This window comes from Nanorana parkeri, unplaced genomic scaffold, assembly GCF_000935625.1.
Source record: "Nanorana parkeri isolate BGI_ZX_2015 unplaced genomic scaffold, ASM93562v1 scaffold645, whole genome shotgun sequence".
In the NCBI taxonomy this organism is placed as follows: Eukaryota; Metazoa; Chordata; class Amphibia; order Anura; family Dicroglossidae; genus Nanorana; species Nanorana parkeri.
Window position 1 is genome coordinate 121,477 of NW_017306913.1, and position 23,990 is coordinate 145,466.

The 23,990-nt window shown below is 42.2% G+C and overlaps 1 protein-coding gene across 1 annotated transcript in view; it reads right to left on the minus strand.

Annotated features, from left to right (window-relative positions):
- Positions 1-14,354: 14,354 nt before the first annotated feature.
- The window catches only part of KIF5B (kinesin family member 5B), a 60,163-nt gene continuing 50,527 nt past the window's right edge, over positions 14,355-23,990 (minus strand). The window contains exons 18-26 of the mRNA XM_018563254.1: positions 23,503-23,564; positions 23,285-23,394; positions 21,507-21,608; positions 20,537-20,597; positions 20,374-20,445; positions 20,188-20,292; positions 19,880-20,096; positions 18,859-18,992; positions 14,355-15,272 (exon numbers count right to left, since the gene is read on the minus strand). Of these exons, the coding sequence (XP_018418756.1) occupies positions 18,865-18,992; positions 19,880-20,096; positions 20,188-20,292; positions 20,374-20,445; positions 20,537-20,597; positions 21,507-21,608; positions 23,285-23,394; positions 23,503-23,564 (857 nt within the window). The 3' untranslated portion in view covers positions 14,355-15,272; positions 18,859-18,864. The remainder of the gene's footprint in view (positions 15,273-18,858; positions 18,993-19,879; positions 20,097-20,187; positions 20,293-20,373; positions 20,446-20,536; positions 20,598-21,506; positions 21,609-23,284; positions 23,395-23,502; positions 23,565-23,990) is intronic.

Here is a 23,990-nt window from a genome sequence, read left to right on the forward strand (position 1 = left end):
TAGACTGCAATAAAATGCCTGAAGAGGGTTCTTCTCATTCCAAACTCTTTCCATACATAACATTAAAAAAAAAAGTTGTGTCTGCATTCCTTATTATGGAAAAAGATCTTACTTGGTTATCGAGTATTTCCGATGGCACCTGATCTTCAAGGAGAACTATGAGGTGAGTGAAAATAGTTCTCATGGTTCGAGCCGACGTGTGACAATGAGACTGTCACACGTCGGCTCAGTAGATCGGGAAGTGAGCGAACACATACCGTCGCTCGCTCACTTCCTGATTGTCTCCCTGCAGGGATTCCCCCCTCCGATCCTCCAGCGCTGACTGGCGGAACGGAAGGGGGAGGGGGCGGGTACAGCTGGCTCTGCCTCTAGATAGGCAGAGCCAGCTGTCACTCGCGTAGCTGGGTGGATCTTGACAGTAATGTCGGAATCCGTCCCGGCTGCGGCGGTCTCAGTATACCATGAGCTGTAGCCCGTGATATACTGAGCTTTGGGTCATGGGAGGAGGTTAGTATATGTCCTCCCGTTACCCTTAAGAGAACTAAGCGGAAAAGATCTTACCCCATAGTTCTCCTTTAAAGCTATACACTACGTTTTAATTCTACTTTATGTAAAATTAAAATCAAAAGGTTTTTAAGCTATTGTAAAATGCTGATGAAATCACTTACAATGGATGCCGCTCCTTGATGTTTAAAAGTTTAATTTTCCTGTAGAATCAGCTGGCCCCCTGAGCACTGACATCCTGTTAGAGGATGGCTCCTTTCCCTTGCAGGGTCCTTTGGAGACACACTTGTGTGTGCTGGTAAGCTGTGTGTCTCCACAAACACCCAGACACTGTAAGGCAATCCTCTCCCCTGCTCCTTCTTCCTCCCTTCTCCAAGCTAGTAGATGGACAGCTGCTAGAGACTGCTCTGTCCCCTGTGATCTTGTACTGGGCAGGAAGTTCAGGGAAGCTGAGCTGAGAGATGGAGCTGTATGGAAACATGATGACTGTAAGTGTTTGGACAAAAATGTAAAGCAATGCTTTGCTGGGCAATGTACATCTGCTGGATCTGGATTCATTATTGAAAAGGTTTGAGAGTTTAATACAACTTTATTACTACAATAAGGAATACGCTGGAGGACTCGATACTTTTACTCTTAGCAGGTCCACATTCTGAAGTCAGGATTGATTTCATGATTATCCCCACTGCTGAAAGTCAGCAAAATTAGAGGAAAAGTTAATTAAAAGTAAATATTCTGTCCTCGGCCCCCTTTTGACAAGTGCTGCTGCAGTTGTTTGATCTCGGCTGCTCATATTTCTCTTCAATATTTGTTTTAATACAGAATACAATGAAAATCAACATTTACTTTGTGTCAACGCCCTTTGCACTTTTTTTGTGTGCACATTCCATTATAGATCTGTCTGGAGGCGCTCTGGACGTTTGCTGCACGCTGCTGCCATCTGCAGGACAAGAGAGGAATCAGTCCTAGAAACCAGCGTGACCGGTGTGCAGTTTTTGTATGACAGAAAGTGTTGTATGGCAATTCTTTATCAGGGAGAAAACCAATCTGCCAGCTGGAAACATTACAATGAAATCATAATATAACATTAGATTCTCATCAAAGCAGATGTAAACACTAACTGGATGACATTCAGCTTGCTAAAGCACTGTGCGTCATCAGACATGGCCACCATTTGTTTTCTGTTACAAAAATGCTGTTTTTGTAATTCTTTATTTGCATTTCAGGGCTGCAAATCTGCTCTTTCAGCCATGTCCTGTCTACACACACTCATTCCAGTGTCAGCAGCATATCATTGCTCTGGACCAACTTCCTGCTAACAGCGGACTGAGCATGCACCAAGTGCATCAGCACAGCCACCCACAGTCTCCACCAGGGGGCGTATGACAGGGTGACAATGCAGAAGCACAGCTGGGAGACCATTATGTCCCCATAACAGGAAGTTCTTGAACAAGGGCCTTCATGGCGGGATCAGCAGATATTATTTTAATAAAAGCAGTATGTGGAAGAAAAAAAGAACAACTTTTAAAATGACATATCCTTTCAGGCCTGGTTCACACCTGAACGTTTTGTAGCGCGTTCAACGCTCGACAAACGCTCTACAAAACGCTCAAACATCTAAAATCCCATTGTATTCAATGGGTCTGGTTCACACCTTGCCGTATTTCCGCCCGTCCGAACGCGATACAAAACGGCCTACGCGTTTCCATTGGGATACAGCCAAGTAGCCCACGGAAACGCGCGTTTGTCGCACGTTTTTTACTGCGAATCGCGGTAAAACGCGCAACGCGAACCGCGCGACAAACACGCATATTCAATACGCCTAGGTGTGAACCCAGTGTCAAGGTAAAGTGCGTTTAACTTTATGAAGTTTTGATATTTGACTCTTAACCAAGGGTGGACAACTCTGGCCCTACAGATGTTGTGAAACTACAAGTCCCATGAGGCATTGCCAAACTGAGAGCTACAGGCATGACTCCCTGAGGCAGAGGCATGTTAGGATTTGTAGTTAAAGCACAGCTTGAGGACTGGAGTTGCCCTCCCCTGTCGCTAAACTCTTTTAAAAACCAACGCTAGCCAAAACTTTTTATTCTGTTTTAAAAAGAGTGGGAAAGGTTTAGAACGTCTGCAATATTTTTTTATCGCTATGTCCTTAATGGTACAATTGAGGCCCTCTCTGATCTGTGACCACGTGGCAATCGTGCACAATACCGCGCGGTCACGAAGTCGCCCATCACCAACGCTCGCGCAGCGGGTCCCATTATTTTCTAATGGCACCCCAGTTGCGCCGGGCGGATTGCGCGGTTTCCCGCCACCATTTCTCGCGCGTCCCGGATCGCTCAGGTCTGCATCGGGCCTCACTGTCACTTTTATCTGATGGGATTCAGATGACACAGGAAGTGAGGGCAGATCTCCTCAAAACACAGACAGCAGTAAAAATGGGTTCCATCTTTATCCTGCTCTACTAAAGAATATATTTATTTATTTACAATAAGTTCTGATTGATTTTTTCCCCTGCAGAGATTCCCACTCAGTTCATGACAAGACAATGCGTTTCAAATGGACGTGGGCACCGGCAAAAAATGTGTTTAGTTTCGTTTCATTTTGATTCGGATTTTGCGTAATAGTTTTTTGGGATTGGGGTCCGAAAGTCAATTCGTTTCAGATTCGGACTAAATTTGTTCGCGGTAGTCTGTGCGAAATGTCGTTTTGTTTTCGGTTCCTTCGTTCGTGGCATTCGTATTGGACAGCTGAGAATGTTTACTATCGGGCTGAATGTCATTTTGTGGTGCGTTTTCGCCGGGTTTGCACGGTCGTCATGCGGCGGGACTTTTTTTTTATTTCCCCGGGCGTCGTGCATCGTGATTGACGCTGGATTACAGCGATGGAGAATTTTTTTTTTTTTAAATTAAAGGAAGTCAAAAATTAACTCTTTGTTTTCTTTTCAATTATTACTCATTCACAAGGGGGGAGGGGCGGCACCTGGGGGCCCCCTTAATAAAGGGGTACTCCGATGCAAAAAAGCCCCCTTGCTCGCAGACCCCCACAACCACCAGGTCAGGCTTGTGGGGAAGAGGCCCTTGTCCCCATCGGCATGTGGATACCCTCCCAATGCCAAGGGCACGTGACCTGGTATGGCGGGGGGAGGGGGGGGGCGCTCGATTGTCCCCCCCCTTTCCTGCCGGGCCAGTGCTCGTATCAAGGGTCTGGTAGGAATGTTAGGGGGACCCCACATTTTCCGCATTTTTTGGAGCTGGGTGCCCCTTAAAATTCCTACCAGACCTAAACGGCTTGGTATGGATTTCGAGGGGAACCCCACGCACTTTTTTCGTTTAAACTGGGGTGGTCCCTCCTAACATTCCTACCAGACCTAAAGGGTCTGGCATCAAATGGGGGGGAACTTCACATTTTTTTTTTTTTTCCTCTGCAGACTAAAAAAAATAAATAAATGTTTTCCCCCTCAAATGTCACTTTGCTGCAACGGACGCACAAAACGTAAACGAAACGAGAATTCGTACAGACTACCGCCAACGAATTTCAAAATCGGAAATTCGGATTCCTTTGCATTCGTTTTAGCTGTGATTTGGAATTCGGATAAATCCGAATCTCGTCCGAATTTCGATTCGGAAAGAATCGCACAGGTCTAGTTTCAAATAGAAAATAAAGTGTAACTACCCCAGGAGGGGCAAATACAACATTTTACACTTGACAGAGGTTCTATGCTCTGGTGCCCATTCTCGATCCTGAGGACCACATGCAGCCTGTTGGTACTTATTGGTTGGTCCTCGGGTCCCAGAAACAAACACCTTAAAGTGACATTAAACCCTCAGATTTTTTTACATAAAACAATAGTGTAATGTGTGCCTTACTGTAATCCATGGTAGTTTCCCTTCTCTTTGCTGCTCTTCCTTTTAAATCCGTATGTCTTCTCATGCTGGGCAGAACTTCTGTTTTGCAGCAGACTGCCTTGTCTCTGGAATGGATACATGGTGTCTGTGTGCAGGTTCACAACTTGAGCCAGCACTACAGGAAGAGGCAGTCAGCTGCAAAGGGAAGTTCTCCCCCAGCATGAGAAGAGATACAGATTTAAAAGGAAGAGCAGCAAAGAGAAGGGAAACTACCATGGATTACAGTAAGGCACACATTACAGTATTGGTTTATGTTAAAAAATCCTGAGGGTTTAATGTCACTTTAATGTTTTTCCTGCGTAGGTGCTTATTCAGTTCTGATAACCACATGGCCCAAAATAGAATGAGGAAAAGTGTTCCAGAGATTACCCTGCAGCCTTGTGTCATGTGACCTGTAATACAGAAATAACCTTCCCATATGCTGGCCATAGATTTTCATATACAAATGATCTTGTCTGAACATTTGAGAATGCCATCAGACTTGAATATAATTTGAAATCACCTTTGGCTGGAACATTCGATTTTGGAATGAATGGAGTTTCCCAAACGAAAATCACATTCACAGTTAGAATTTCATTCCAGAAAATGTTTCCATCTGGCTCCTTCGATTCTTTTTGTCACTGCCGTCAAAAACAATCATCCATTTCATCCCACTAACTATCAGAAAATTGAACGAATGCTCAGAAAACAGAATGAAATGCTGGTGTATGGCCAGCTGTACTCTCTGCTGGGACCTTCACTAATGAGGTTATAGAATGTGCAGCATGCCACATGGTACTACGGTACCCGGACTGACAATAATGCTGCGCTGTACCATGGGACTTGCACTGCCAGAACCTGGTCCCAGCATAGTAAAGAAAAATTAATCATGCTGAGATGACCATGGCTTCCTCTCTTTATATGTATGTTTTTTATCTGACTATTGTTATGAGTTATATCAAATATGGGAAAGTAATTTGCAACATGTTAACAATCTGTCTCCGGGAACAAGTGCACTGTCTTGGATCGTGTCTCTTGTAGCAAGTCCACCACCTTGGACCATTTCCTGTAGCAAGTCCACCATCTCGGACCATTTCCTGTAGCAAGTCCACCATCTCGGACCATTTCCTGTAGCAAGTCCACCATCTCGGACCATTTCTTGTAGCAAGTTCACCCTCTCTGACCATTTCTTGTAGCAAGTCCACCATCTCGGACCATTTCCTGTAGCAAGTCCACCATCTCTGACCATTTCTTGTAGCAAGTCCACCACCTTGGACCATTTCCTGTAGCAAGTCCACCATCTTGGACCATTTCCTGTAGCAAGTCCACCATCTCGGACCATTTCCTGTAGCAAGTCCACCATCTCAGACCATTTCTTGTAGCAAGCCCACCATCTCGGACCATTTCCTGTAGCAAGTCCACCATCTTGGATCTTCACACGTAGCAGGTCCACCATCTCAGGCCATCTGTAGCATGTTCGCATTCTCTGATCATCTCCTGTACCCATGGCCCTTATGCTGGAGATAGAGGCCTTGGGTACTAAGCCTAGACTATTGGTTATACCACAGGTTGTTTGCAGGCTGCACAACTAGCCTGTGCCTCAGGCTATATCCTACAGCATGTGGCAGACTCTCGAAGGCTCAGTTCACACAGGGACTTATACTATGGTCAGGATTCTTGTGGCAGGAAAGGCAGGTGTCCCCATTCAGATGTGGTCGATGTACTCGTTCACGTTAATGACAGGACAGGGTGAGAGCAGTCACATCTGTCAGCAGCAGTGTGCATGTAATTGTACATGATAGGATTATCTGCGATTCAGAATAGATGATTGCCCATGGACGCATCTATCCTACATCCAGGGACAATCGTCTATCCCAAACCAGAGGTAATTGTACCAAGTTCGACCAACAATAATGAGAATAGTTGCCAACTATTCTCACAATCAATTATTATGGAATAGCTGTTGCAGCCCTAAAATACCTGTCCATTTTATGTGATGTGATAAAATACTAATTGCATACTTCAGTTATATTTAGGAATTTACATTTTTAGGAAAATCTTGATTTTTAAAATGACTCATCCATCTTCCTGAATTGAGCCTCCGGTAAGTTCCTTCACTCTCTACCTCTTCCTGCTGCTGCAAAATGTCTGTTAAAATTGAATACACATGTACCAAGTACAGCATAACAAGTTCTTACTATTCTGTAACATGTAATAAAAGGCTACAGACTATTGCTCCCAGTGTGGGGCCACTGCTGAAAAACTGACACAGGAAAACTGAACATTAGACAAAAACAAAAAGGAACCCTCTCAAAATCTAATACAAAATTGAACACGCCTACAGCTGAACCGCCTTGCCCCCCCCCGAAACTGTAACCAGTCACCATTGTTATAAAAGAATGTTGGTTGGCCCAATTGTTAGAAAACTTTCCTAACAAAACTCAGTATGTGACTTACAAATTCTTAAAATGTTCCTAAACAAAACTGCTCATTACACGGCCATCGCCAACAGCTGAAAGATGCCATGGTCGTTTCCTGACCCTCACTGTGTGCAAGGGGATGGGAGTGGAAGAAAACACTTGCTGGCTTATCTGTTCCATTACATACCAGAGACATGTCCTCATCCCAGCCTGTGCACAAAATGATTCCAACACTGGAGCATCTACAGCTGGCTCTGGAGACACAGCACAATGCATGGCTGTGTTCATGGTACATGGAATGCTGATATGATTAAACACATCCATAGGAGGAAATTTAGAGTCATGCATGGATAACCATTGACAATATGTTTCAAGTGTACGTACAGACAAAACTTTGAGTAGAGTAGGACGTTGGAGAAACTATCAAGTTTGTATTGCTGTCCAAGTCACTGTTGGATAGTCATTTATTCTATTGTCCCCACAACAAGAGGTGAGGGCAAATCTTCCAAACCTGTTCTAGTGACAATGAAGGGGAATTGCAGTCACATTCTGTTGCGTTAGGATGAGCCATCATTCTCCTTAAAGTAATGTGTTAAGGAACCAGCTACTCCGGAGTCTTGAGACTTTATTTCAAGAAGAAATTAATTTCCTTTTCCACTGTTTAGAAGGTAAAGAGGTGTAGACATGGGGTAGGCAACCTTGGTGCTCCAGCTATGGTGAAACTACAAATCCCAAAAGGCATCTGCAAGACTCTAAAAGCCACAGACATAACTTCCAGAGGCATGATAGGATTTCACCTACACCTGGTGTAGAGTAAAGGTCATATCAAATGCTACTTGGTTAGATGATGTGATATGGCTAAAATGAGAAGCAACAAATTGGTCAGGAAACAATCTGAGGCTTGAAGAAAAGAGGTAAATTGATCCTCTAAAACAGGGATGTCCAAACTGCGGCCCTCCAGCTGTGGTGGAACTACAAATCCCATGAGTCTTGCAAGATTCTCACAGCCACAGACATGACTCCCAGAGAGAGATGCTTCATGGGATTTGTATTTTCACCACAGCTGGAGGGCCAGAGTTTGGACATCCCTGCTCTAAAAGGAGCTGGGTTCTCCAAACACCACACACAGCTTAGTGTTGATCTAGTTTTTTGAGTTATTGGGATGTTTGTTTTCTTTGAGGTTGTTGTGTAGTGTATTCTGGATTAGTGTAGAGCAGCCTTTCTCAAGCAGGGGGCCTCACAATTGTCACATAGCAGGGGTGAAATGTGTCAGGTGAAGAGGTACCCTGATGGCAAGAGGGGCTTCCAGTGTCAGAGGAGGCTCCTGATGTGATGAACCCCATTTTTTTTTTTTTATGTGGGCTTCAAATCCATACCAGACCCTCTAGAATAAGGGTCTGTTATGGCTTTTGGGAGGGACCATACGTGGTGGTTTTTGACATTTTAGTCTGGGGTGCCTCAAGATTTTGCATACTTTTTAAGAGTGCCATGACTTAAATAAAATAAAAAAAAGATGAGAAACAACTGTTCTCTACACCAGCGTTTAAGTAAATGTAGTAAATAGCTGACACATTAGACAACACATTTTAGAGGAAGAGTAGTTGGATGGTATTAGAAGCATATAGAGTAAGTTTGGGGCTCAGCCCTGCAGCATGGAGGAGAGGCAGGACCCATCAGCCGTATGAGATATTGGAGTACAATTTAAACCTTTTTCCATTTTTTTAATTCTTTTTTTCTTAAATGATGGATCTTCGGCAATAAGAATGGTTTGTATTAGCCCCAAGCAATCAGATACAACATTTTACTTTCCAGTTATGGGCATGGACTGACCTCTTTTGCAGCCTTTCCAACCACCGTTCGATTGAAAATCCTGCGTAACAATAGTGCAGCAAAGATGGACTATAACAAATCCAGGCACATAATCAGCCCGATAATATCAAGCGATACTCCAAAATGTCATCAATTCTTGTAGTGATCAAACTGCTTATCGTCTTCTAGCAGGTAGAAATGCCTCCTCCAGGCAGAGACACTCATACACAAGGAGATTTTACAGCAGGTTGAAAAATCTTCCTTCAAGACCAGACCTTTCACTCTTCCATGCACAAGAGTGAAGGAGGATCATATCAGTCATTGTTACCGTCAGGCCAGAAGACAGATGATTCCCTGATATTTGTCTATCCACAGCTACCACAAGGGGTCCAGGATCTTTCACACATAAGATCAGTGTCCTATTGGCCTTCAGATGGAGGAAAGAGTAAGTGATGACTTTGTAATACTGAAGATATGCTGAACTTTCATTGATTTTTGTATGTAATGTTTAAGGCTGGGTTCACACCTAGGCGTATCGAATATGCACGTTTGTCGCGCGTTTTTACAGCGATTCGCGGTGGAAAAAAAAACCTGGCTGTATCCCAATGGATACGTGCGACAAAATCGTCCCAAAGAAGCTCCTGTACTTCTTTGGGCGTAGAGCGTTTTGTAGTGCGTTCATACGGCCTGTAATACGCCCAGGTGTGAACCATACCCATAGGAAATAATGGGATTTCGGTGTTTGAGCATTTTGCAGAGCGTGGGAACGTGCTACAAAACGCTCAGGTGTGAACCAGGCCTAAATGTTAATGATAAAATGAATCAATAGGTTTGATTTAGCAGGTTATCATGTGTACAGAAAGGGAGGCCCATATCTTGAGTATCATCTATGGCCCACCAATGTTTTTTCCTTACTTCCTCCATAACATAAAATAGTAAAAATTCAAGATGCACCGATACTTTGAGTACCAGTGCAGATACTTGGCATTTTCATGAGAACTACCAGGGTTGCAGCTGGGACCGGGCTCTGTTGCTCCACCACTGTCCTGAAATCATTAGTCTGTATTGTTTTAGAAAAACTGTCACATGACAATAAACAAAAATGTATCAGTGCATCCCTTTATTTATAAAAACCAAATCATACATTAAAACAGAGAAGTCCAAATCCCAGGAGCTCCGTGTGCTTCTTACAAATGACAGCTGCCTCCTAACGTTTGAATTTTGCTCTAGTCTAGTAGCTGGAAAAGTATCTGTACTTGTACCGAGTACTGTACTTGGTATCGGTGCATCCCTAGTAAAAATGCAAGCGACTCACGTGGCTCATAACATTTCTGCTATACATTATATGGTCAAAAGTGTATTGACAACATCAAAAGACATTTTAGATAACTGTACACTTCCAACATTGTGGCAACAGTTTAGGGAGCCCTTTGCTGTTCCAACACGACTGTGCAGCTGTGCAAAAAACCCAGCTCCATGAAGATGTGGTTTAACGGGTGTGGTGTGGAAGAACTCGAGTGGTCTACTGAGAGGCCTGGCCTCAACAACCCAACTGGAGACCTTTGAGATGGACTGGAATGGCATTTGCAAGCCAGGTCTTCTCATCCAGTATCTAACCTCATAAAGGCTCTTTTGGCTAAATGGGAACACATTTCCACAGACACACTACACAATCTTGTAGAAAGTCTTCCAAGAAGAGTGGCAGATGTTAAAGTTTGGTATTGGAATGGGATGTCCAACATGCTCTTATGGGCGTGATGACATTTGACCATATACTATACCTGAAAGACATTTCCATAAAGTTCAATCCAATAAAAACACTGGAACAATGCATCCCCCACCCCTAAAAATCAAAGCAATGTAATTCCTTTTTAAGTTTTTTTTTTTTATTTTAAACACAAATACATTTACAGCATGCAGAGAGTCTGATGTATATGGTGTTTTAAAAGTTGATGTGAGTGGTTGTATTGGAATTTCATGGCAGAGACATCTTACTGGTATTATTTTCTGGTGATGACCAGTAATAGTCTATAGCTTTAAATAATGCAAATAACTTAGTCGATAATCAAGAATAAATAGGATGATTTACTATTCCCCCCACCCCACCCCCATACATGTGCCTGGCAAAGATAAGAAAAGAGAACAAACGGAAAGTGTTTTATGTAGAAAATGGTTTGCTGAAAGTTATAAAAATCCTAATAGTTAACAGAGAACTTAAGACAAGACACACAATCATTACGATGTCATGTGAATGGCTATTTATCTGTCCGCTTCTCATTTGTGGGTGCACAATTTTGTAGAACCACTTCCACCGAGTATATTGCAAAAACAGGCCGGTCTGTGACACAAGGCTGCTGCCACGTCATGAATTCAACAGCAGACACGACCATCCTCGCAATGTGTAGTTTGCCTGCTGGGGACCCATTTGCACCCTTGGTGCAGGGACTTCGGTAGCTCACAGTCAAGAAACCGGAAGTAACTGTTATTGAGTACATATCCTAGTCATTCAAATCCTAGCTGGACTTCTACTTTAACAAATAGCTTACCATAAGCTAGTATTAGGGGAGGTGAAGAGAAAATATACTAATTCTTGTGCAAGCTTCAGACTAATGTTTATTTCAAACATTTTGTATTCTTGACACAGCAAAATCAATTCTGATATCATGAAGATCTGTTAAAACATACCATACAAGCAAACAATAGAGAACAGTGGAAAATATTCTGCTTCCCGTTAGTGTGATGCATAGGGTGTGAGGAAGGTCAAGAACAATTTTCTTTTTTAATACATCCAACTGTCTAAGCAGGAAGAGAGATAATGGACTCTGTAAATAGTTTTAATATCTTTATGCTTGAGAAGCCACTAAGGCCTCATTCGCACGGCAAAAAGCCGGCATGTACAGCCCTGTGCTCCATGCGGGGCTGTATCGGGCAGGTCCCGGGAAGGACAGGTGCTGCGAGTGATTAGTACGCAGCCCCCACCCTTCTCTATGGGAGTACGCGGCCTTACACCGCCCTACGCTCACCCGCCCTGTACGACCGTGCGGATGTCTGTACTCGTACGCTGACCGGATGGACCCCCGTCTGCGTCCGAGCCAGGACACCCGTACAGACCTGCACTGGGGGGTGAGCGTAGGGCGGCGTGTGAATGAGAGCTTAAACTTAAAGCTGGGGAACATTGAACTTTTCTGAGCTGTTGTCATATGGGAACCTGTAGACAGCTGAAGTCCTTCTGTGCAGCAAACACAACCTGAACTTCTCCAAGGCCAGTGTAGTGTTCCCCAAGTGTTCTATGTTAAACAGCAGCAGTGCATGATAGAGCTTCTGAACACAGGAATGAATAAAGGAACTCAAATGAGGACTTCTACAGCTAATCTGAAGGATGAGGACAAAAATCACTACTGTTGTAATGATTGATATGAGTTACCAAGGGCCCATGGAGATATAAACTGTGTATGGGAAGGACGGGGAGGGGGAGTATCTGTTTCTATGATCTCCAGTTATTTTGGGCAAAGCAGTGTCCCGATTTTATCCATAGGATGACACAGAGACTTGTAAGAGAGAGTGCAAAGATTCCAACATCAGACAAAGCTGGAAAAAAAGATCTGTTGAAGTAGGTGATAAAGTAGGCTAACCCTTCACCAAACTAAAATGCAATGGCACTTATGTATGATTTAAACATTTTAAATTTAAACATTGGAAAACTGGGCTAACTTTCATCACCAATTCTGTAAAATTAACGGAAAGGAAAGATCTATTACATTGTACTGAGGTTGAGAAACAGAGACACGCAACCTAAAAAGGTAGCTCATTTGTTTCAGCCTAAAAGCCCCAACACTGCCCCAAATGTTCTACTTACTAATATTTGCATGCTGTATATTTGTTCTTAGCACAATACAACTGCCTCCACTGTAACAGGTGCACTTTACACCCCGATGAACATTCACACGCTGTGCTGCTGGATAGAAACCAATATCAATAACCCAGAACGGGCTTAGTGTTTAAGAGTTGAATGCATTTTACAGCAGGTCAGTAGTCACACAAACATGGTTACCATGAGGTGTCCTGCTGTTCTCAGAACCGATTTTGCAGTTCTAACTTGCGGATCTGGAGTGTACACATTAAAAAGGAGCTAATTAAATAGAATTCTAAAACTTACCAGTGATGGACAGCTATGAGTATTTAAAGCCGCTTAGTCAAGTATATGTATATATGGCCTGCATGATCTATTAACCTTACTGCAGCTTATGCTATTGCCATGCAACTACTGCAAATGACCAGGCAAAGCTTGGAATATAGACAGGATACTGCACCACCCTGAACAGGCAACGTGCCCTATAAAAACTCAGCCAACTATGCCAAGCAGTACAGGAAATACCATTTAAAGTATCTATAACAGCAAAAGACTATGGGCCGAAACAATATTTAGGGCAATGCAGTCTGTCAGTTCAATATTGTATTGTGGATTACTGCATCATATGTAAACACTGAATATACTTTCATTGGAGATAGTGGTCATCTGCCCTTAACTCTTAGAAATGGCTTCTTCTAGAGAGTTGTGCATTATATTTTTTAAAGGGGAAAAACAAATTAAACTATACATGGTAATCACAATCTGCAAAAGGAGATAGAGTGCATAACCAATTACATTAACGGCCCCAACCACAAAAAAAAAAGACAAATCTTCACATGAAAGAAAAAAAATAATAACTATCTACACAACAAAAAGGCAAAATCCATATGTATGGTTGACATTGCTGGCTATCATCCTGATTCAGTGGCTTCTAAATGTTAAGCCATTGTCCTGGAATAATTACATGCAATTCTTCCTTTACTTGCTGCATGCTCGTTCTGGGTCACAGTCCGGCAATCTGGGTTACCTGGATTTTCACAAGGAGTACCCCAATAGCAGGCTACATACTTCTGCCAGTACAGGTTTCCTTTAATGGGCATATTATACTATCCATAAAAAGTGCCAACCCTATTCTTTGCTGAATACGGCCACAGATGGTGATCGGTCCTACTAGTTTTCCACACAATGTTCAAAGGTGTTGTTCATCACATCCAATCTCTTTATTCGTTTTAAAATTAAACCTGATTGGCTGCCATGAGCAACAGTGTCACTTCTCGTAAATCATTTGTCGTCACCTTTCCGCAGAAAATAAAGAAATGTGCAAAAACAAGAGTACGGACCTCACTTGGTTTTCTCAGTAATGCCATAAGGAGATCTAGAACTTGCTATGACCAATGGCCCTATGACCAGCTAACGTCCAAAGGACATGTCTTGCCTGAGTAGCAGAACTGAGGGAAGGCCAAACTTTCTTACCATCCATAAGGATGACATCAGAGAGCAACGTGGCCCTCCTCCAATTTCCCAGCCTTGCAGAGGAACAGATTTTACCATAAAACCCTTGTGATGTTCCCTCTAAAACACACATTCCCATAACCATTACTAAGTAAAAACAAAAAAAAACACAAAAAAAAAACAAAACCTAAGATTCCAGATTCATAAAAGCATAAAATCCAGTTCACTCTTACTTGTCGAGTAATGAGGAGGTCGTGCTATAAAACTGTAGGGAAAAGGGCTTAGCAGATTAATAGAATCACTGCTTCCCAGGGAGTATACACAGACAATCAATTCAGAAAACCACCGTTGCAAGGAATGTATGATCTGTTAGCTGAACTTGACACTTACAAGTGGTATCAGAAGAACACAAAAAAAAAAAAAAAAAAAAAAGGAAAAATAGGATAAAATAATAATTAAAAAAAAACAAAAACCTAACTGCCAGTGCAAGCTCCATAATACGGTAAAATGATTAAATAGCTCATGACAATCCCATACACATTTATTAACAGAACGAAGCAGAATGTTTTCACAGCAGTTGTGACACATTAATGCTTGCGATAGGACAGTCAATGTTGTCAACAATGAATCCCTATTGTCATGTATAAAAGCTTTAATCCTGTATCTCATTACTATACATTATTTAAACTGAAGACAGCATGGCAACTGGCTGTTCCACTGGCTAATGGTAAACCAGCCTTATCGGAAGTGGAAATTTAGATTTTATGCTAGTTGGATTGGTGGCAGCTTGGTGTAAAGCACACTTTAGTAGCCAGACACTATAGTACATTGTAGAGAATGACAGTTTCATATCTTAGCATTGCCCATTAATAAAGCTGCTTCGCTCTCTACTGCCATTGTATAATAAAGCAGTAGTGTTATGCAATTAAAAAGGTTAACCTGGAAGTGTAATAAACCGTTACAGTTTGCTCCATGTCCCCCAAGACGAAAGATTTACAGAGACCTATCTAGGTTCTACTCGACCAGCAACATACATTCAGACTTGGCACAGTGCAGACTAAAGTTTAAGACATGGATAACAAACTGTGCAATAGATGGAGCTATATACCTTAAATTACATGTTGTATGCAAATACATCAAAATTGCACTCTAGTTCTGCTGCAAATCATTACGACTTTGCCCCTCAAAAAAGGAAATTATTTGTTGGGAATAAAGGAAGAGCTGTACAGGCCAGATATAAATTACAATTGGAAAAAACAATTCTACAATCCCCAAAAGGTAAGTGAACCCTAATATTGGCCATCGGACACTGCTGTCACTCTGATCAGTACTTCAATGATCCTTCACCATCTGTAAAACAGAAGAAAAAAGCAGAAATGAGTATGTGTAAACCTGTATTGTTAGGTTCATGTGAAAGGAATTTCCATCTAACACTGAACACTCCATTATAAGCAAACCTGTCCACCTTAAATCCTACCTGTTATTTTGTACTTACAATTGTCTCTGATTTGGTATTATGTGGGTGAGGTTTAATATACACTCACCGGCCACTTTATTAGGTACACCTTGCTAGTACCCCCTTTTGCCTTCAGAACTGCCCTAATTCTTTGTGGCATAGATTCAACAAGGTGTTGGAAACATTCCTCAGAGATTTTGGTACATATTGACATGATAGCATCACGCCGTTGCTGCAGATCGGCTGTACATCCATGATGCAAATCTCCCGTTCCACCACATCCCAAAAGGTGCTCTATTGGATTGAGATCTGGTGACTGAGGTCATTGGAGTGCAGTGAACTCATTGTTCAAGAATCCAGTTTGAAATGTGAGCTTTGTGACATTATCCTGTTGGAAGTAGCCATCAGAAGGTGGGTACACTGTAGTCATAAAAGGAATGGACATGGTCAGCAACAATACTCAGGTAGGCCATGGTGTTTAAACGATCCTCAATTGTTACTAAGGGGCCCAAAGTGTGCCAAGAAAATATCCCCCACACCATTACACCACCAGCCTGAACCATTGATACAAGGCAGGATGGATCCATGCTTTCACGTGTTGTTTACATCAAATTCTGACCCTACCATCTGATTGTCGCCGCTGAAATCGGGACTCATCAGACCAGGCAACGTTTTTCCAATCTTCTATTGTCCAATTTTGGTGAGCCTTTGCGAATTGTAGCCTCTGTTTTCTGTTCTTGGCTGACAGGATTGGCAGCCAGTTTGGTATTCTACTGCTGTAACCCATCGGCTTCAAGGTTGCACGTGTTGTGCATTCACAGATGGTATTCTGCATACCTCAGATGTAACGAGTGGTTATTTGAGTTACTGTGGCCTTTCTATCATCTCAAACCAGTCTGCCCATTCTCCTCTGACCTCTGACATCAACAAGGCATTTTCGTCCACACAACTGCCGCTCACTGGATATTTTCTCTTTTTCTGACCATTCTCTGTAAACCCGAGAGATGGTTGTGCGTGAAAAGCCCAGATGATCAGCAGTTTTTGAAATACTCAGACCAGCCCATCTGGCACCAACAACCATGCCACGTTCAAAGTCCCTTAAATCCCCTTTCTTCCCAATTCTGATGCTCGGTTTGAACTTCAGCAAGTAGTCTTCACCATGTCTAGATGTCTAAATGCATTGAGTTACTGCCATGTAATTTGGCTGATTTAGCAATTTGTGTTACCAGGGAATTGAACAGGTGTACCTAATAAAGTGGCCGGTGAATGTATAGGTGCCCATACACCTTACGATTATCGGACGATTTTCGTATGCGATCGACTTTTCGGCCAATAATCGTATGTGTGCATTGCAGTGTCTGACCGACAGTACTGTACAATCGTACGACTTTTGACGGTCAAGCATGTTTGAAAACTTTGTTAGATGGTACGATTTTCGTAAGGTTGCTGGCGTTTCCGTGCGTCAAAAGTCGTACGATCTACACTGCGCTTGTGCTAACGAAAATACGACAAATCAATTACCGCATTTCGTCCAGGTGCTTTTCCTTAATTACGGCTAAACTAATCTTGCGATCGGGGCATGATTCGATCATCGTACGAAAAGTTTCGTCCGACAATCGTAAGGTGTATGGGCACCTTACGTCTAGGGGAATAAAAGAAAAATATTCAATACATCTCTGCAATACATGCACATTTCCTATGTTGTTCTTTTGAAAAAGTTCAAAAACGTTGCAAGTATAGAAAACTACACGTTCTGCCAAAAATCCCAAGCAGTCATGTCAGTCCTGCTTTAGTTCTGCTGCTGCACAACGCATCCCCTTTTTATTACTTTGCCCAGACCTATCTTTTAATATAAAAACCAAAAACAAGTGCAATATGAAATGAGGTGACGCCATGAAATCAGCCTTTCCATCTTCATAAAAGAAGAGGGAGGTGCACTGTAGTTCATCAGGGAAGAACACATGCAGGGATGACGATCACTGGATTTCTGGCAGAATAAACAGGTTTTCTTTAGTACCTGCAGAAAACACGTGTACTTTAAAGAGATGCAGCATGGGGAAATGTTTGTCTATTGCAAGTGTTTAGACATACACTTTAAGACTATCCATCATGTGCAGCTTCTGTCCTAAAACGAATTCTAGCACTATTTTCCTGTATAATTATGAAGGACATCCGTGGCAACAGCTGGCATTTGAAAAGTTGGCTGGGCCAAAGAACACAGTAAAACATTATGTAAACAAGACAGAAGCCGGAAAAAAATTTCAGATAGAAAAACATAGAAAGCAGTAACTATATAGAGACCCCGATTCCACCGACCTGGTGGTGTTGGTCTTTCATCTGAGTCAGGCTTCTTCAACTACACTAGACTCCACGTTCCAGAAGGAATATGCTAGGAACTCATGGACCAGTGGGTGATTCAAGTCACCAGGGTCCATCTATCACTGCAATGAGGACCCAGCCTTTAACAGGTCTTTTAGAAATGGCCAATTGTCTTATGAAATTTATAGCCATCAAATCCAAACTTCCAATCTCCGACTGCCATTTGTAACGGCTTGTTTGAATCCGATTGGTTGGAGTGACAGAAGATGGTTCTCCCCTTATAAGGCTAACTAGCAGTCATAGGTTAATCTCATAGAACACAGAAGTCATATGCTTTCACACATGAACAAAAATAGGATTTTGTTCATACCGTAAAATTATTTTCTCTGAGATTATTGATCATTGAGGGACACAACTCAAACATTCTGAGACATAGGGTTATGCTGCTGCCCCCAGAAGAAATGGACACTAGGGCAAACAAATTAAAAGCCTGACATAACCCTCCCACCTCATACATGCCAGTTGTAGCAAACAGTATGAAAGGAAATGAGGGGAGGGAGCCGAGTCCTTCAACAGACTAAGAGAAAAGGCTTTTACGGTAAGAACATAATCCTATTTCCTCTATTGTCCATGGAGGGACACAGCCGTGAAGACATAGGGATGTTCAAAAGCTGTGCAGACTCTCTGGGGTCTTAGGAGAGCTGAGCAATCTTCACCAGGGGTCCCGGTTGGTCTCAGCGGCTGCAGGTGACATGGATCCACAGGAAGGAGGAGATTTTCTGCCGGTGCTGTGAACAGGCGCCGTGATTAACAGGAAGGCTCCCGGGACCTTGCTGGGGACCTCGGTAGTCTTCCTGTGAAGCCTGATGCCCGTTTACAGGTTTTGTTTAAAAATTGTAAGCGATGTTATTGGCGCTTAGCATTGGGGCATTTTCACGAGTACTGTACTGGTTTTGGTGCATCCCTAGTCAATATATCCAAAGTGTGCTGTCCTTCTCTCTGCATGCGACTGCTGAGACAAAGTGGGGAGGAGACGAGGGGGGTGCCACAGCTGCAGGAGAGGTGTGAGGACCACATGAAATGGCCTGGCGGGCCGGATTCGGCCCGTGGGCCTTGTGTTTGATACGTGTTCTAACAGAAAGACGAATCATTACAGCTTACATTTTGTCAGGGTTTAGTACTTCCTCCACGAATAGCCACTGGCTGACTATTTTGAGGGAACACGGCTCCTCCGCGGATTGCATTTGGATGTGTTGGAGAGGCAGCTGGGTGCTGTCCAGGACGGATAGGTTTAGCTAAAAAGGAAAATAATGGTTAATTGGTAAGTGATTGTAATTAAGATTTTAAAATAGTCTCTTAAAAAAAAAACATTTTAACATGAATGTGATCCTTTTCTAAACCCCAGAACTTGTCAACATGATACATTTTATTGATTGCAGGTATGATCTATCAGGTGACCTCTAGGTCAGATTAGATACACTATCACAAATAATCTTTACTTGGATACTATTTTGCCTAGGTATAAGGTCATGCGAAGGGAGGATGTTCTTTGATGCATTTAAATGGTTTTTCATATTGTAATAAAGTTTTGTGCTATTACAAATGCAGCTTTATGGATATAATTTAGTATTGATACACATATCTCTGTATGCAAAAAGGGTCTGTGGAAGGCTGCACAGATATATGTCTTTCACATGGAATAGTCTTGTGAACCTTTAGGCTTTAGACGATGGATTCCTAATTGAGAGAAATTGTGGGTGGTTGGCCCCTATACTGGCCTAAGTTTCTTACTGACCTGGAACAAGTTTCCAAACAGGAAAGTTGGAGAAAAGTTAGAGTAGAGTAAAAACTCTACTGTATAATAAATATTTCTTCTGCAGATAAAAGCTGAACTTTAGAAATCCCCTCTGCTCCTTTTGACACTCGAGACTGGTCAGTGACGCTGCAAATTAATCAAATGGGACCAATAATGAGGTCTCGGAGGCTGTGAGATGGAATTTAACCTTTTTTTTTTCTTCCAGAAGTGCATAGGTCTGTTTACAATGGTGCGCTCAGAGATGGGGAGGAGTGATACACTGCAAACATAATGGTTCATCCATATACCAGCTATGAATCTAAGCATATTTTTTGTTCAAAAGTTAACAGTTTCAATAATAGCATTGAGTATATGTACTGTATTTACCAATCTGTGCAGAATGTCCTCTTCGAGCCATGTTCTTGGACCTTACAGCCTCTTTAATACGATCCACCTCTTGCTGATACCGTTTCCTATCACGAGATGCATTTTCTTTGGCTTCTTTTAGAGCAGACTCCAAGGCCTTAACTCGCTCAGCTGTAGCTCGAAGTCGTTTCTCCAGCTTCGGAAGCTCACAACGCAGATCTGCATTATCCCGTACCAACTACAAGGAGGAAGAACATTTTTACAGCATTGTTACGGCGGCTTCACTCAAACTTGTGCCTAAAAACCCCTCAGGTAAAAGGGGCACATACCTGTTTGTGGACTTTTGTGAGCTGCTCCAGGTTGTTCTCAAGAAAGGAGATCTTTTGTTTCTGTGCAGCACTTCCCCCTGTGTCATCAGAGTCCATCTCTGCGCTCTACAGAGAAAACACTTTGTTCAGACATAGGCATGGCCAGAGCACAGGAATGGATGTAAAGATAGTAGCCGGAGACATTACCTTTTTCACTCTAGTAGTCAAATCTTGAACAAACAGCTTCCTGAGATTGTGCAGCGTTTGAAGCTCTTTTGCCTACAATTACAGATGTTTGATGTTTGTTTCTTTAGAAACTAAAGCAGTAGAATAAATTGCAATGTATGGGTTCATTTACTGATTTACTCACCACCGTCTCTTCCAGTCCCTTCAGATCCTGCCGTGCTTGTTCTCTTCTATCTTGCATTACCCTGATGAAATAGTGCAGCACATTAGAAAGAATGACAATCAGCAAGGGAAAGGTCTGAATGTGGGCTGAAAGAACCCCCATTTAGGTATTGCAAGGTACCAACTAAGACGCGGATACAATTTTAACCGTATATTATCCAAAAGATTGAAAGGGGTCTGCTTATAACTTACTAACCCAAACCAAAAACAAAGAACTGAATGCCACTGCTATGGGAAACTGTTCCCATTTCTGGCATTCAATAGTCCTGTCTCAGCTGAGGCAAAGTAAGGAAAAAGGAATCAGAATTGTTTATAAACCTGAGATGAGCGCCAGCCACACTCGCACAACTACCACAACTAGTAGGATTGTTTTGTAACCAATTTGAAATGCTACAAAAAAGGTATCAAGTTGAGGAGGTGCCATTTATTTTTCCAGTCAATTTATCCTGATCAGAAGGAAAAAGATGCACACACCACAGATTTCCCCTTTTCATGTACCCCGGGCCATGTTGGGAGCCAAAATCCAAAGCAGTATATTCTGGGTCCATCCGCTGAGAGATTATCTGCATAAATCTCCAAACTACCAACCAACACCACTCCCACACTGCTATTCTGGCCATTTTAGCACAAGTCAATCTCCATTTTTCATCTATAAAGATAACGAATATTAGGCTTGACCTCTTCCACTGCAGAAGAGTGGTGAACATTAAATAAGCATCCCATGTGTGAAAAGTATTAACCCTAAAAATAAAATAAAAAACCCACACACAAACAAAACAGACATTATATCTGCAAACTTTACTGCAAGCATCTTAGACCGGCACAGTCTGAAGCATCTGAAGATCAGCCTTGTTCCTAATTCTTCCCTAACCCAGCAATGCACCTGCTGAACATTACCTGCAGACTACTGATTGCATTAAATATCTACTTACGTGAGGTCATGCAGTTTCTTACTCTTCTCCTGGTCAGCATATTTTAGCTTTTCATGCTCCACTCGAAGTCGTTCCTGCTCCAGCATCATCTTCTGGTTTTGGCTGCAAGAGACAAAAGAAACATTAATGTAATTAGTACTGTCCATGTTATGTTAATGCATTTCAACTTCATTTGTCAGTTTAAATCATCATGTGTCATGTACCACTAACCAGCATGTGACAGGATGATTCCTTACATGCTGATGACACTTCATTCAAGTCAGCAGGAGAATACACATCAATGTGTTCCCTCACAGTCACACTTCGAGTAGAGTGACATCCCTATGCATGCAGAAAAGGTCTACTGAACCCTTTACTCATATATTTCACAGCTGGGCAGAAGTAGAACTAGTCTTGGCATACGTGTGGGGCAGTGCACAAATTTTTGTAACTGTAATGTAAGTTTTTTGTAAAGAAAAACTTACATTACAGGAGGAGAGCAGACATTCGGTATTGGTAAGTACAGTCAGCTTCTTAAAATATGGCTGCACAGCCCCCAATGCTGGGGTGGCTATAGTATGCAAATACAATTTTTCCTAAATCTGTGGGTGCTTGTTCTTTGTACATTTAGTTTTGACACAGTAAAATAAGTTTAATTTACAAAGAAACTTTGGTGTACATTCTATGTGAAAACATTTTTATTTTACCAGTTACCCAAAGGTTTTTGTATGTCACTTTTTAATTTTTACATGCTTGCTGTAACCATATTTTAATGATTGCAATTCATACAGAGCTCTGTAGATTCTCCAACTGTACAGCTAAATGTTGGCCACATGAAGATCCTGTTGCTTTCATTTGAATGATTGGATGAACTTGACTGAGCACTGCTATGTATTGCTAAAAGATCAGTTTTCAGTATATGAATTTATGAGGTGCTGCTAGGTTTTGACAACCATGAATAACTGAACGCTATGGTGTTTTAATAGAGCTATACATGGTTTTAGCATTACATAGTTTATTGTAGTCATCTATTGTATTCGTAAAGGTGCCCTAATTTATACAATTATCTTGTATGCAATTATTCTGCACAGACTGATATATCTACAATGAGAAAGTAAAACACAAGGTCCCATTTTTGTGCAAGCCCGTTGCCCCAGCACAAGAGACATTAAAAGTAGGGATGCACAGATACCGGTTTTTCGGTATAGAGTACCGATATTTATATATTTCGGTACGCGCCGATACCGGGTACTTCCGGTAGCATTGAGCTGGGTTCCCTGGCAATCAGGGAGCCAAGGCGGCGTGCCATTATCCAGCACCCAGCTTCTTGATTTCGGAGGAAGCCGCCTCCATTCTGTTTGGCCAGGAAGCCGGCTTCCCAGCCAATCGACATCGAGGCCGGCCAAACAGATCTGATAATATGGTGACACAACTTCTACCCTGCAGACACCTCATTCCCCTCACAATGATCCTTAGCAGCAGTCATTACCATACCACAGATGTCCCTCGGCCAGCTGTGCTTCCCGGCACCATGTTCCCTCGCGGCACTGCCGGTCAGAGGAAATCTCCCTCTGACAGGAAGTTCCAGTATCGGCAAAGGTATTGGAGCATTTGGGTGCATCCCTGATTACAAGCAATTTGGAAACAAACCATTCGAAAATATCTAAGGGGGCTTCTTAAGCAGTGACAGCTTAGCAATCTAAACTCAGCCATGATATATATTATGCAGACTGTGAAGATCAGTAATAAAAGAAATGCAAAGTAATTGGTCCTATAACTGATGAACCTCTATCACTTACTCTTGAAGATCTGTGATCAGCTTCTCCTTGGCCTCAATCTCATCTCTCAGACTGCTCAGCTGTTTCTGGTGGCTTTCCCGATGAGTCTGAATCTGCTGCTCCACAGCATGCTAAGTGAAGAAAATAACTATTCAGTTATTTTTGTTATGGAATTTGTTTTGTTTTAATAAAGCTTGACATTGTCAAAAAAGTATTTTAAAAAAGACTCTCCAACATACCTTAACTTCATTGGCAGTCTGTACTTTATTTAAGTGCTCCTTCTCCATTTCATGAACTTTTTCTAGAATAAAATAAGACAACCAAGTCATTAGTGTCCATTGATGTCCCTTGGCCATGATTCAAACACTGGCGCACTACCTAGGGGGTCAATGACGAGAAACAAGCATGCAGTCTGGAGTTTGAAAACTCTGAACTTCAATCCAAATTTCCTTGTAATGCAAAGAGTGTGAATATATCAAAGTATGAAAGGCCCTATGCTTGAAATGGTCTAAAAGGGGACATGTCTGTTTTTTTCCCAAAAGGTATTTTGGAAACGTGAAATTGAGCCCCAGACAAGCCAAGACTGTCTCCATAACATTAAAGCCTAACACAAGCCAAACAGGCTTTTTTGTATTAAAAAGTGAAAGATAAAATAGGACAGATTTTCATTTGGTGGGCACAGAAAAACCCCCGCTTATTTTTCATCCCTATGGCACCTGTACAAGAA